Below are 16192 nucleotides of genomic sequence, written 5' to 3' on the forward strand. Positions count from 1 at the left end.
GTCTGTTATAATCAACAAAATGTAAGATTTCGTTAACTGTTCTGCCCCGGGTAATGATGTTTATAAAACTGAAACGCAAATAAAAATTGTTAAAAAAAAAAAGAATCATCACTACAAAGATGTGTACAGAAAGGAATATTTATGTTGAGTTATTAATATTGATGTCCCTGCATTCTGTGATTTTCGACAAGCCAGCATGCAGGGGAAGATACCCACAATTCCCAGCTCAGGCTCGAATTGGCCAGTACACAGTAGGGAAGGCAAATTTGCGGTGGATGCCACAATGTCTTGGGGGTCAAGATTGAAAGCACTCGTTGGGGATAACTGTATATAAGGCTATGTCATTGCTCCCAGTAGATGCGTCCAACTCTGGCATTCCAGAAGTAAAGAGAACATTTCTTACAGATCTAGAAGTAAAGTGGGATGATTCATCTACTCCAGGAATCTGTGTTTGACCTCTTGTAACAGGTTTATATCTTGGTGAGCCCACCCATCTGCTCATCTTTCTGAGTTTGAGGTTGATAGCATGGGCACCACTGAGTTGGGGGACAATAACTATCTGCTATTCAGCAACAAGCGGGTTCAGGGAATTAATGTGCACTTTACAAATACACATTTAAACAGAACACTTGGTTGCATTAAAAAAGTGCTGAGGAAGGGTGACTATTTTAATGGCTCAGTTATTTGTTAGTGGACTACCCAGTTGAGTTTGTTGTAAGTCACTCTAGAAATTGTACTAACTCATACATATCAATGCCTTAAGAGAGTAACTGATCCCATAGTCTACAAAATTCTTCTGTGGATGTGTGATTTTTTTAGCTCTCTTTGTGACCCTATTGACAGCAGTAGAACAAATTAAGCTCTGACGTGAAGGAACACATTCAGTTGAAATGATGGCAGACTAATAAGAAAGCACCTCATTCACACATGGTACAGCAAGAATATATGAACTTCCATGCACTACTCACCCGGTACCTGCCGTCGTTAGATACCACTGTACAGCAGTTCACAAGAGATGAAAGCAATTGGATGCGTGCACCGGTTAGAGTCCAATAACAGGTCCAATGACTGTGATCAAGGATAAACTATTTATTTTCTATTTCTTCCTTCAGGAATTCAAATACAAAACAACATCCAGTCAATGTATTGCATTCCAATAGAATTAGAACTTCATCAGAGCCTCAGAGTGTAGAGCACGGATTTGTCCAATTATATATAAAATGAATATGTGTAACTCCATCCATATTAAGGAAGTTCATGTAATCCGAAATGTGCTGGATCATCAATTTCCAAGATCATGCGATCACAGTTTACAATACTAGGTAAAGCCTTTCTGGCATAACATTGACTGACCGCATGGAAACTTATGAAGGTACCTGTGCATTACCTAGTATTGTAAACTGTGATTGCATGATTATGGAGATTGATGATCCAGCATATTTCGGCTTACATGAATATCATTAATATAGATAGAGTTACACATATTCATTCTGTATATTATTGGACAAAATACCGCTCTACACTGTGAAGCCATGATGACCTTCTAATTCCATTGGAAAAAAACGCGTTGGCTGGATGAGGTTTTGGATTTGGATTCATGAAGGAAGAAATAGAAAATAAATAGTTGATCTTTGATCACAAACACTGGATTCGGTATTGGACTCCAACCTGTGCACCCATCCAATTGCATTTGTCTGACATGAAGGAAAACTCTCCCCTCCCAATGCAAACCGGGCTGAGAAAAGCAAAAGTATCCAGAGAACAAACTCATCTATTTTAAGGATGGTTATTGAGGATTGGAAAATTATTCTGCATCTGTCCATGAAATAATGTTTCAGATGTACCATAAAGAAGACGTGCGCCATTGATTATTACATCAATAACACACAACATTATCTTCTTTATAAGCAGATGAAGTGCACTAACACCCCACCAGGGACGGCAGATGTTCACAGCCCACCCTGTGCCTTCAATTGTTACTGCTATTTCTCATCCATACACAATGCTTGCACATCATCACTTTTCACACAGACTACAGAAGTGCAGAGTAGAGATACATCAAAGATGATATGCCACAGTAGAGCACTACCATCATACAAAGATCACCTGTTAGGTGAACCTGCCTGCTCCTAGCTTGGCTCTTTGGGGAAATACCCATTAAAATGCAGTCATTACAACAACCTACCTTTACAGCGCAACTGTTACAACACAAGCCATTACAGTGCATGCCATTACAACGCATGCCACTACAACGCATGCCATTACAACGCATATTATTGCAACGAATGCCAATGCAACGCAGTATAAGGTGAAAAAATTGAGATTTGTTTAGTATTCGTGTGAGTATGAGTTTTGGGGTAAATGGGAATAATAATTTTTACCCCTACACTAACCAACACTTTCCCTACTGTTGCACTCACTGGAGTGGGAATAGTAATTTTTACCCCTACACTATCCAACACTTACCCTACTGTTGCACTCTTGGAGTGGGAATAGTAATTTTTACCCGTACACTTTGCAACACTTCTACTGTTGCCCTAAAAGTATTATGTGTTGTAATGGTATGCATTGTAATGGTATGCGTTGTAATGGAATGTATTGTAATGGTAGTTTTCAAAATGCGTTGTAATGACATGCGTTGTAAAATCATGCAATGTAATGGTAGTTGCGATGTAAAGACTACATTGTAAAAGCATGAGTTGTAATTGCATGTGTTGTAACGTCATATATTCAGCTCTCTACCATGAAGTTTCCAGTAATTTTCATATTTATTTCTTATTATAGAAAATGTCCAGAAATTAGTTCACATCAAAACATTTTTTATGAACACATGTTATATGTTTTCAATGGGACTTCTCATGAAGTCGAAAAAGTACACAATGAAAACTATTTAAACCAAAAACATATTTCCTGCAGAATGAATCCTCACCTTATTATATTACATGATTAATTAGCCACTCTCAACTGTCTTGATGAACATATTATTAATGCAATAAAGAGTACTGCGTAATTGAAAGAATCAATATATTGTATTTGTCTGGTTAATCAGGCATATCCAAATTTAAATCATTTAGTAAGCAAATTGTCCCCACCATGCAGAATACCCTTATATGTATCACAATACCAATCAATCTCTCAAAATTTAGAGACTTTTAAGTGAAAAATGTACTTGCAAATTGAAATAAATATAACAATATGTTGTTCCTGTTAATCACCTAATTGTTCGTTAGAATTGTAATAGTAACACCATAATTTGTTATTTCAAGATTCACTTAACTTTTAATTTGCTTTAGAAATATGCTTTTCTGTTGAGATCTTGATTTTACACATAAGAGAAAATTATTTCGAGCATTTCTAGACATAATTGTGAAGTTATATCGATAACACAATGAGACTAAAGTAAAAGACTGGGTATGTCAGAATTAATGAAAATTGAATTGTCAATGAGAAAATGAAACTGTCCAGTAAAAACTTAGTTCTTGATACATCAAGAAAGCAGTCATATTTTCATTTAACATATGAGGTGTTAGCTTGTCTTACTATGATTTATTAGTATCAGTTTGCGGTTTAATCAGCCGGTGATACACCAGACAATCTACATAAATTGTATGCAAAATTGTTACTTGAGCTATTTTGACTGGCAATGAAGTTGCAGAAAGCAATTAGTCTAGGAGAAACACTTATCATTATTTACACAGCAGAATATCAACAGCACACTCCAAGCCCACCCCTAGCCCTCCAGTTATAAACTGACTCTGGTAGCTGAGTGTCTTCAAAACACATTCTGTGTTCTAAAAGTGATATGGGAATTTTCTGTGATGTAGAGACCATCAAAGAACATTCCACAATCACATTTTAGTACTCTAGTTTACAGATTACATTTACTGACCTTTATCACTTTGAGTTGAAGTCACCCAAAACGTTATTCATTTTTCCTATTCAATGTGTAGTAAATCAAATGTTAGGTGGGCACCCCAGAATGAACATCTCCATTTCAAAATACTTTCCCATCAATCTCTTTAAAGTTCAAAATATCAGTTGTCTAGGATGGGTAGACTAAGAGGGTGGATAATATTGACCGCGATAAGTTGCCAGCCTTTTAAAAAACAATTCATTTAACTACATAGGGTCTGATTCACAGAGGTAAAGTTAGACCAAAAGTATAGCTTAGACCAAAAGTCTAACTCCACTACTTTCAGGTATTCTCATTTTTTAATCAGGCTTTTAAAATTCAGGTCTAAACTTAGGTAAGTGTAACAATCAATCATTCAATCAGAGGCATTTAAATTGCGCTACTCACCCATAAGGGTCTGGGGGGAAGTTCCGGGTCAGCCAAAAAGCCAGTTCTTGAGGTTCTTCCTAAAGGTGTGCGGGGTAGGGGAGTGTCTGATGTTGTCTGGGAGCTCGTTCCAGGCCTTGGCCGCGAAGGAGGAGAAGGCTTTTCCACCTGCTCTTGTTCTGCGGATGCGTGGGCTCTCTGCTAGGGCAAGGTCGGCAGAGCGGAGGTTTCTTTTGGGTACATGGAAAGAGACTCTTTCATTGAGGTATTTGGGTCCGATGTTGTGAAGAGATTTGTAGTCCTGGGTGAATAGCTTGAACGTTACTCTCTTCTTGACGGGAAGCCAATGGAGGTCTTTCAGGTGTTGTGTCAGGTGATCATGTCGTGGGGTGCCGAGGACGAGTCTGGCTGTGGTATTCTGGATGATCTGGAGTTTGTGTAGCAGGTATTTGTTGATTCCAGTATAGAGTGCGTTACCGTAGTCCAGTCTGATGGTTATGAGTGCAGGGGTGACTGTCTTTCTGGCTTCAGGGGGGATCCACTTGAAGGTCTTGCAGAGGATGCGGAGGGAGTTTAAGCAGGTGGAGGTGACTGTTGATCTGGCGAGTCATAGTGAGGGAGGAGTCTAGAATGATGCAGAGATTCTGGACGTGGTCCATTGGGGTGGGTGGGTTTCTGAAGGCGGGGGGCCACCAGGTGTTGTCCAAAGTGGTGGGGGAGGGTCCGAGGACAAGGACCTCTGTTTTCTCTGAGTTGAGCTTTAGGCATCTGTTGCTCATCCACGCTGCGACATCTTTAATTCCTTACTGGAAGATGAGTCCGGTGTCTTTAGGGTTCTTCATGAGGGAGAGGATGAACTGGGTGTCATCGGTGTAGGATACTATGCTGAGCCCATGCTGTCTAATGATGGTGGTGAGGGAGGCCATGTAGATGTTGAAGAGCGGGGGCTGAGCGATGATTTTAGGGGTACTTCGCAGTTGATCTCCGTGGGTTTGGAGAGGAAGGGTGGGAGCCTGATCCTTTGGATTTGACCGGCGAGAAAGGAGCAGATCCAGTGAAAGGCGGACCCCCGTATGCCAACGTCTTGGAGTATAGCTGCAAAATTATAGTGGGAGATAGTGTCCAAGGCTGCAGAGAGGTCTAGCAGGATGAGGTGTGGCTCTGGTTGAGTAGCACGCGTATGTCATCGGTGGTGGCAAGGAGGGCGGTCTCAGTGCTATGGTTACTGTGGAATCCATACTGGGAAGGGTCGAGGATGGCGTTCTCTTCGAAGAAGGAGGTCAGCTGGGCGTTGACGAATTCCTCAGTGATTTTGGATGCAAAAAGAAAGAGAGAGAGGGCCTGGTAGTTTTTTGGGTCCGTCGGGTCAGCCGAGGGTTTCTTGAGGAGGGGCTTGACCTCTGCCTGCTTCCAGTTGTCGGGAAAAATAAATGCCAGTTTCGAAGGAGGCATTGATGGTCTGGCATAGTTTGGGTGCTGTGACAGCAGCTGCTCTGTGGTAGATGTACAGCAGGCAGAGGTCCGAAGGTGCATCTGAGTGGGTGCTCTTCATGGTCGTGGTGGTATCTTCGGTGGTGACCGGTATCGAGGTGGTGATGGTGGCTAGCTGTCATTGCTGGAGGGGAGGCTGGTTTCTGGAGTCTGTTCACTTAAGTTGTCGTAGAGGGCTTTGATTACCTTTGTAAATACCAAAAGTAGTTAAGTTAGACTTTTATTCTAAGTTAGAAATTTGCTCTAACTTTACCTTTGTGAATCAGGCCCAGAAAGTTCCTATCTGTGACTAGCTTTAATTTAGGAATATAGCTGCTTACAATGCATGCCATTAGATTTCATGCCAGTACAACGCAGTCTTTACAATGACCGCGTTGTTAGTACGCAATACCATTACATCGCAAGTCATTACAACGACTTGCTTTAGGGGGCACGCTGGACTTAGGAATAGTATTATTTACTATTTCTACTCAAGTTTGCGCAACAGCAGGGAATGTGTTGGATTTTAAATCCAACACCATTGCACCCAGTACAGCAAGTAATGACTTGCGATGTAATAGAATTGCGTACTAACAACGCGGTCATTGTAACAACCGCGTTGTGATGGCATGCGTTGTGGAGACAGCATTGTAAACGCTGTTTCCCTTAATTTAGAGTTGAGAACTCAAAAGTTCAGTAAAACCACTATCATTTTACCTTGCCTAACTGCATTTCATTGCATATTTTGGGCAGTAAATCAGTGTGTCATTTGATATGGCAGCTAAATACTGTACTGCTTTCATGAGCCTGCCAGTATGCTATTTAAAGTTACAATCAGCTGGCAACTGCTGATCATTATGTTTGTAGTTTACAGTGTGATGAGTTTACCTTGTGCTGAAGATCTGTTCATACTTTCTTGCTACTAAAATAAACAATTCTGATAATCGAATTATATACACAAATATTTTTTGCAATTACCAACGGTAAAAAATAAAAGTTAAGAAATTACTGTGAAAGCTCTAAAAGTTTAATTAGTCCTAAAAATTGAATTAAACTTTTGGATTACACAGAGCTCAAAGGCGCTCATTGCTACACTTTAGTGTCTGTTTTTACATAGGTCCATAGAAACTAAAAATATATGAGAACTCATTTGCTGGACCTGTTTATATAGAAAAAAAATAAAATATTTGTTTGTATTTCAACTTTGTTTGATTGTGTCAAGAGTAGGTAACCAAGAATCTTCTTTTTCTAAGGAATAATTCTCTATTTCCTCCTATTCTATTTTGGGTACATAATTAATCCCACTCATTCCAATTTAATCTGTTCGCGTCAATCAATAATGTTTGTTGTAGTGCCTAGCCACGGGGTATTTTTTATCATTATTGTTAATCAGAAACAAGATGCTATTTTTCTAACATTTACACTTTTTCCCCCAAAAAGAAAATGAAATTGTCTGCCAGATACTTCCTGGAAGGGCTGGAACCTTTCCCGTAGTTGTTTACATCGCCGAGCGTGGTTTTGCACAGATGGAGTCTAATGAAACAGCCAATTTCACATACAAGATTCATATCTTCAATATTTCACCCAATAGAGGACAGCCTGCAGGTAAAATTAAAAAGTGCATCATCGCTTATAAAACTGCATCCGTAGTCATGAATTTTACAACTGTATTGGAATGCACTGCAAAGTAAAAACTCGATTGCAAGAGTACAATATAAATGTACCTTTCATTAATACTGTAGCACTTTCCCAGGAGCTTTGATTGTCAGGGCTGCGTGTTTGATTGGAGAGATGTGGTTGTATTATGACATATGGGAAGAACTGAGCACGGTGTACAAGATCCTGACACATGGTCTCGTCATGTTATAGTTAAATTGACAAAACTTGTGCCAATGTTTATAGGGGTAAGTGTGATGTCTTGGACAAGCTTAAGGTAGCGTTTATTCTGCATACTTGATCAATGAATTCTTGCCTGGTTAGAGTGCTTTACCTTTCCTATTGGTGAGGTATCACAACTCGTAGGGGTAATTAACTTTGTAGCACCAAAACACATATGTTGAAAAGTCTAATTTTAAACAATAGGTTTCACTGCCATTTTGGCAGACGAGGGCAAAAAGTCAATCTCCACACATCCAGACTTTGATATGCAATGAGCTGCAGGTAAGAAGGCTCAGTTAGGCCATTTAAATTAGCTTACGTTTCATACATGTCTCTGCAAAATAGAGTGTCTGAGATAGTTCAAATGCCTTGGCTTGTAAATTCTGTAGGGAAAGAAGACCACCATTGATTAAAGAAAATGGAAGAATGAATTATTGTGCATGCCCCACAAAACATCCTACTGGATTAAAAACAGCTTTAGAAAAAGCATGAGTTGTTGGTAGGACATCACGGAAACTGGCATTTCCACCGTTCACCCTTGAAATATCTTACACATATTTACCATGTATGTGCTCATAGTCAGCAAGTGATATAATATTTGCTGTGAAAACTAAAGAATAAAACACTAAACCATGAATAGATGATACGAGCAATAACGTTTTTGTAAGGATTTTGGTTTTAGGGAATTGATGGAGTCCTTGCAGTGGTAAACGTCAATGGTCCAATAATGACACCAGCAAAAAGGGTTAGCATCTGATGACTTCATCACACTGGTGACTGGAGAGGCTTAAGTCCAGCACCATATCCTCCAGCTGTTCCATTTACATATAAAATTGTAATGGAACAGGATTAGCCCCTGCAATGCCCTGTTCCTCATGAGAGGATGGTCTAGCCTGGAGTCCCCTTTCTGGATGAACTGAGGGGCACAATATCAAGCCTGGGCGATAGAATTATCGCTGTTTTATCGGCAGCAAACTGCCGCTAACGTGGCGATAATGGGCTTGATATTATGCTCTATGGAATTCCAATCGAAGCTCATGTTAGATGTCGTTCACATCTAACACGAGCTTCGTGTTTTCTGCTGATAAAGTGGCGATAATTTTATCGCCCAGGCTTGATAATATGGCCCTGAGTTGGGACAGAGAGGAAATACAAAAAACACTCTTTAACACAACCCCCAATTACAGAGCAAGTAGATAAAATGGCAAATCCATCCATGATTAACTTTGTCAAACTCTACCAAGTGTTTAAGAAGTAGAAGCAATGAGGCATCTACACAATAGTATTTGATAATCATCATACACTTCAAGAATTGCAGCTGTCATGGTGCCACTTTCAGTCTGGCACTTCATTTTAAAAATGTAACAGTGATGCATATACCCTAATTCTGTGTTAACTCTAACAAGTGACTTAAACATATATTTGGACATTAGTCTGTCAAATAGGATTAAAAGCCATCAACACACTGCTTATTATTATTATTAAATATTACATTTATGCGACAGGGAATTATAAAATTAGTGCACTCACTACCTTTATTTAGGGAAGTTTAAAAGCGAAAAGAGATAATGCAACGTCCGTAAATCTCAATCCACAATTAATATTTTGGCACTATTACTAGTCAAGGTTCTGTATGTAATAAAAACGGGTGAACAAATCTGTCGTGCGGTAATAAAGAGAAAAGAGAATCAAGTAAAGTGTGGGAGCAGGTACATTTTAGTGTAAGATGGCCCCACCACATTCCACCTGATAGTTTACATTTAGCTGCAGCTGAGGGTTTCAAATATAAGGAATTAAACGCTATCTTAAATTTGAAAACAGCTGCATTAATATTTGTATTTGAGAACGGTGAACTATATTGGAACTGATAATATGTGCCCTAGGTATTCATAGTTAAGGAAATGGATTACTTTGAATCTAGGTGGAATACGATGGCCTCTGATAATGCCTAATATTTATTTTTCATTTACATATTAAAACTGTTATTTCCGGTAAAATTTGTTAATGTCGGGTTTACAAAGATTCGCTCAGTCACCAAACAGAGAAACATAGTAATTCCAATTGGGAATCGGTATTTAGGCATAAGGGTATGCACAGCTATAGTTTGGTGTGCTACTGCCTGTTGTCTGCAATATAGGTGAATTCAATTACTGACAGAAGTAAGAAACTAAAAGGAAAACAAAAAATATAAAACAACGTCAATACAATACATCTATTTGGCCGTGTTAAGTAGTTTATTATATAATGTAATATGTAATGTAATGTAATGTAAAGGGTTCTTGTATAGCGTGGACTACACTCCAGGGAGCATCTTGGCGCTTTAGAGAGGAACAAACAGGAGGCCTTGTTCATGTAGTGAGATAGGTTGGTAGGTTTAGATTAAGTTTTTACATTGTGAGTCAGATAAGGTGTAAATCCAGGTTTTGAGGGCCTTTCTGAAAGCTGTTTCTGTGGTGATTTGACAGAGGGGTGGTGGGAGTATGTTCCAGGCTTTGGAGCCCAAGACTGCCAGAGCTTTTCCTCCTCTAATTTTAAGTCTTAATTTGGGGGTGGTGAGGAGGTTGGCATTTTGGGATCTCAGACATTGCGAGGGAGTGTAGTGTTGGAACATACTCTGAATGTAGCTGGGTCCGTTTCCATTGAAGGCCCTGAAGGTAATTAGGAGGATTTTAAAAAGCACCCGCTTGTGGATTGGCAGCCAGTGCAGAATGTCCATTGTTGCTGTGGCTGAGTTCCTCCTTTTCCATACTAGCACCAGTCTAGCCGCTGCATGCTGCACCATTTGCAGTTTGTGGCAGACTGCTCTGTTAGTGCCTGCATATAGGCTGTTGCAGTAGTCGAGGCGTGATGTTATAAGTGCTACTGCAACCATTTTCTTGCTGAGAAGGGGATAAGGTCGAAAAACTTTCTGAGCCCTTTTATTATGCCAAAGCAGGTCCCTGCTATGGCCACTGCTTGCTGTTTGAAACTCAGGGAGGGGTCGAATTTAATCCCTAAGTTTCCGACTGAGAGAGCAGTGTTTGGGGGGACGATGGCGTCCCCTGGCCACCATAGTGTGGGGTTGAACATGTTCCCTTTTCCAAAGGGTAGGATCTCCGTTTTCCCAGAGTTGCATTTGAGATCGTTCATGTTCATCCATTGGAACGTGGCTTTAAGGCAGTCTTTAAGCTTGACTTCAGCTTCAAAGCTATCGTCCTCCATTACCAGGATGAGCTGTGTATCATCCGCAGTACAAAATACTAAGCAGCAATACAAATATAAATGATTATAATTAGGGGTGTGCAAATTTACTTTTGACTAGTTACATGGAATTTCAGCACAATTATTTGAATTTACGTGAAAAGCAAAACTGGCATTTGGTGCTGAAATTTAGAGTGGAATAACTCTTATCCATTTTGGACATGAGGATGCAGTCTGCACTAAAAAACGTGCAAAAACAACACCCTGAACAACAGCCTCTTGCACTCTGACACTTGTAACAGAGCCGTCACAGTAACTTTTTATTGGAAACAGCATGTAAATATGCAATGTGGTGTTATAGCATAATTTAGGAATTTCAAGTACAAGAGTGACATGAAATTACCAAAATTACACATTTTACGCTGAAGCGGAGCAAATATCGTCCAGGCCTAGTTATAATAGTAATAATTAATAGTAATAATAATTAGATGGTATTGTTGTGGTGTTTTTGTTCATATTGATAGAATGTTGATCCTACTGCTTCTTCTGTTTATTAATGATAAAATGTAAAACATGAGACTGAATTACGAGTGAAAATAAGTAACTAAATAAAAAACAACCACATGAAAGTTGAATGGACACTCAATCATGCAATACACAGACAATCAGATAAACGGGCCCAGAATCCTTCTTTGTGTTACACTGCCAGCTAATTTATCAGCCAAAGAGATAACACTTTTGAAGTGATACTTCTGCAATTTCTATTCTTATATTACCCAACATGAGTCCCAGCGGTTTTACACATGTATATTGTGCTTTATAAAAGAAAAAGAAATACATTAAATATGAATAGCAAATCAAGAAGATTTGAAAGCTTATGCACCCCCTGCAGTATCTTGTTGAAACATTGAGATTACTTTAAACATGTTATGATTTCTAAAGAACTTTTTTTTAATTAGGGGGAACTTTGTTGACAATTACTGGTAATGGCTTTGATGAACAATCTCAAGTTTCTGTGAATGGCAACTCCTGCGATGTTGTTAGAAGCTCATTGAATGAAATACAATGCAGAACTCCACCATTAAGTGAATATTCTTTTGTCCTGATATGAGTTGTAGCATACTTTTTCATGATGCACCAATGTATGACTCTGTAATGACATAGTAGCAAATATTTACTCAATGAAGGATAGTGAGGATAATTTGGTTTTGGTTTTCACAGGAACACAAATGTGCACATGTTGATTATAGGGGCAGCTCCTCCATGAGGGCGGAGTAGCGTTGCCTCACTGCTTTCTCGCAGTGCGAGAAGCAGAAACATAAAGTGATATTGTAAATACCATTTTATGTTCTGCTTCTAACACTGCGAGAAAGCAGAAGGGTTTGGTTGGAGGCGGGCGGGTAGGCGGTCCTGTTCCAGAGCAGGGGAGGAGTGGCTTGCCCACTCTGAAGGTGCTGACTGCTTAGTCAGCCCCTGGGCCGACCTAACCAGTCATACGCGCTCTGCCTTTTCTCCATGTAGGTTGCATGCAGCCTACATGGAGAAAACGGCCTCCCCACAGACACCTGTATGGTCGGCGTCCCAGCCAATCACAATGCTGCCATTGTAGTGTTGTGATTGGGGAGGGAGGCTGCCGGCTTCTGTGAGGAGCAGAGACAACGCGCACGATGCGGGACAAGGCCGGGCCAACAAAGGTAAGTGAAATTAAAAATATATATTTAACATTAACCCCCCCATGTGACACCCTCCCTGCGTGACCCCCGCCTCCCCACCCAGTCATGTCGGCCGCGACTCATTGATTAGTCAGAAAATATTACGATTTGTTAAGCGTATTACCAAGGCACTTAAGTATGCACCAGTTCTGCAAATACTAAAGACATATAATGAGATCGGGAAAACTAATGTCAGCCATTCAACTTGGATGGTCAACTTGATTTTACATTTGGTATGTAGCACATGCAGTGAAGGAAGAGGAGGACAGCAGTGTATTCTTAATTCTTTTAATGCTAAACTGGAACATAATAGATTAGCTAAATCCCAATTAGGTGTGCAAAGGCATTTCTGAATTGAAAACAACATGCTTTGACATGGGCATTAATACTGTTCACACTTCACCAGTTATATCTTTAATTTCTCAATATGTACAATGGCAGAGTATCAGGATCTATTGAAGGATCTAATAGGACTCACCAATTAGTTGTGTTTACTCAGATTTCTTCAGCAGTGTTAGCTATCCCTTCTTCAGTTGCTCAATTAATCACAGAGGCTTCCAGTCATACCTCTGTGGAGCAACATTCTCTGTATTCTACTACCCTCATTGGTGGTTGCAGTCCACAGCTTTATTTTTTACAAGCGACTTATTCAGATATGTAAACTGTGGTATATATTACAGTTTAACATACAGAGAGTGGAACCTACCCCAGTATTTTAATGTGCAATGTACATTTACTCAAAAGTGTGCGAAACCATGTTTGTATTTGTTTGTGAATTCCCACTAAGTTCCACTTCCACTTCATTGAGTGTTCAACCAATTTCCTGGGAACATCACTGGCAAAACATGCACCGTACACAATGACACTTAAGCAACTTCCACTGTTGTACGCAATTTTATAAATCAATTGTTCTGGGTCTTGTTTGTAACTAATATCACTGCTTTTTACATCAATCAATTAGGTGGGGTAGGCTTGCTTCCTCATCGTCCTTGTCTTTTTACATATTTGATTTATGAATAACACGGTATTGATGATAAAATTGTACATCAACAAAAATATTTTTTCCTTGATTTTATTTTACTTCCCAATTTTTACTTCTAGATGTTTAATATGTTTTCCTCTGCCTTTTATTGTTGTATACATCCCAATATGTATGTTTACATTTTTAATGTGGTATTTTCCTTTGTTTATGGTGTTATAGGAATGCCCCTCTCTCCATCTATCTTTTTTGCCTCTTACTTTTTTCCATTGTGTTTCTTTATTAGGTAATCCCCACCTCTTTTATTGTTCCTTCCTTCGCTTCCTTTTTTTATTTACCCTGTTTTTTCTTGCTTTGTCTCCTTTTCCTTTTTTACTTTCCTTTTCTATTTTGCCACTTTTAATTCCTTATAAGTGTTTAACCATGATACATCCCTTTTCCTCCTCACTCCTGACCGCTTTATTTCACTTTTTTTTTATTATCTTTTGTTTTCCCACCATTGCCTCCTTTTCAAATTCTTGTATTTTCTGAGGGTTAAAGATTTCAAATGATCAGTACACAGAGTATAACTGCATTCAGTAAAAGTCGGTTCGCAAATTCTGACCACTTTTACAGAATGCATTGTTAGTACATGAGGCCATAACTTTTTTACAATGGTTTTTCAATCATTACCTTTAGGCTGACGCAGTTCCATATTTCAGGGATATTTCAGCAGATTGATCTGTAATTCTCTAGTTGAAAGCTCTATTCAGAAACTAAAGGTACCTTGAACTTTCTGATAAAATCAAATGTAACTGCAGCAGCAAAGTCATTGCGTTTGGACCGAAAACCACATTTTTTTGATCAACCCTTTTTTTCTTATGCAGGGACAACTAGGACCTGCCAGTGTTGCTGTTTTCGTCAATGGATTCAATGTTACTTTACTAGGCCATTTTCTGTATGCTTCAGCTACTGATTCTCCAGTAATTACAGATGTAATTCCAAATACAAGTAGTGTCTTGGGTAAGAACCTTTGTAAATTATTATTTGGCTGGTTAAAAAAATTTGTTTACAGATGCTTCTGATTAAAACATTTTCATCTGCTTCTATTGCCCTGTTCTGTAATCAGAACATGTTTTATTTACTCTGATCAATGGAACAGTGAGTCCATTGTCACTTGGGCACACTTAGAAAGGCACAGGACTCATTACATTGTTTTTGTGGAATATGACATTGAGCCATCATCTCTAAAGATAAGAAGAAGACACTTGGAGTGAAAGATCCCTAGAATTCCCACCACAAAGCCTTGAAGGTCAACAGTGTTATCTTTAAATTGATAATGATATATATTAGCTGATCTAATGCTGCATCATTAGTACAGCAATAAAATGGATAGATGATTGTGAACAATGTTTTCAATGCGAAAATTATTTTAAACAGTGATATATTATTGATTGTCAGAATGTAAACCCATTTTCCTACAATTTACTACATTACCTTCTTGTTTATTTGTCAGTTCTTATCCTTTTACTGACATAGATCTATCCCTTTCAGCCTAGCATGTTGTTTCATTAAATTCAAAGCTTTACATTTATTTTAGTATTGAGGGGGCCAAATAAGTGTTCTGCTGTTCACATTAAGCCATACAAAAGGGGATGATGGACGGAGTGTTTGAGCAAATCAAACACTCACCTCCAGTCAACCATTCTTTAGCTCACTCAGCCACCCCAGTTCAGACATGGCCATATGCAAATCAGTCTGACCCTGTGCCTCATGGGAACAGTCCATCCCGAAATGCCAAGCCATGTCTTCCCTGGACCGGAAACAACCATCCTGGGACCGGTTACAGATTCATAATCCTCATCAGCCATGGAAATTAGTCGCAGTTGCAGAGATAGGAGGAGGCGGGGATCCAAGTCTTGGGGGACCTTTATGAAGACGGAATGCTGCTGCAGTTTCCGACACTCTCAGACCGATATGAACTGCCTTGAGGGGACTTCCTGCTGCATTCAGCACTAACACGTGCAATACAAGTACATTGGAAAGAAGGGCTTAAGGAACCGAGAACAACAAAGGCTTGCCAATATACTATGATGGCAGCGGAAACGGTTAAAGCAGTCACATGCCTTTACTCCAGAATGACCAATGAGGGATTGCCCCCTCTGGGGACCTAAAGGGTAAATGGGAAGCAGACATAGGTAGAGAGATTCCTGAGTGTTGGGTCTCTGGGCAAAGTGGGGGCTGGCCCAGGGACCCAACTTTTGAGGGGGGCCCTCATTAATTGATCAAATGCTTTCAGCCAAATATAAACACCTTTACCTGTCTGCTTACAGTGCTCTTTAAAAACACCATCTTACACAGAAAAGAGGACAACTTAATAAAAACATAACAATCCATGACAAAGGGCCAGCTGCCCTCCCAGCCTTTTAGCAGCTGATCCAAGACATAATGCAATTGAAAAATAAATCCTAGATAAGGTTCATAAGATACACTCTGGATTATAAAAGTGGATATTTAGTGTTCTCAGGAAAAAGTGCAGATGCCTTCCAAAAATGTTCAGATGCAGCCACCTGTTTAAATAAGGCTTAAAACTAATGCTAAAGAACTGCAGCATAGGCCAATGCTTTATGTTATTTATTTTGTGGTAGCCTCAGAGATCCTACCAGTGGTGGGTGCTCGACTAATGAAGCTGCAGTGGGAAAATGGTGCCTGTCG

The 16192-nt window shown here is 39.5% G+C and overlaps 1 protein-coding gene across 1 annotated transcript in view; it reads left to right on the plus strand.

Moving 5' to 3' along the window:
- The window catches only part of LOC147724578 (fibrocystin-L-like), a 1433379-nt gene that overhangs the window by 676673 nt on the left and 740514 nt on the right, over nt 1–16192 (plus strand). The window contains exons 31-33 of the mRNA XM_086966122.1: nt 7190–7354; nt 11767–11906; nt 14365–14500. Coding sequence (XP_086822248.1) covers nt 7190–7354; nt 11767–11906; nt 14365–14500 — 441 coding nt within the window. The remainder of the gene's footprint in view (nt 1–7189; nt 7355–11766; nt 11907–14364; nt 14501–16192) is intronic.

The sequence above is a fragment of the Lissotriton vulgaris genome, chromosome 4_1 (genome assembly GCF_964263255.1).
Source record: "Lissotriton vulgaris chromosome 4_1, aLisVul1.2, whole genome shotgun sequence".
NCBI classification, from domain to species: domain Eukaryota; kingdom Metazoa; phylum Chordata; class Amphibia; order Caudata; family Salamandridae; genus Lissotriton; species Lissotriton vulgaris.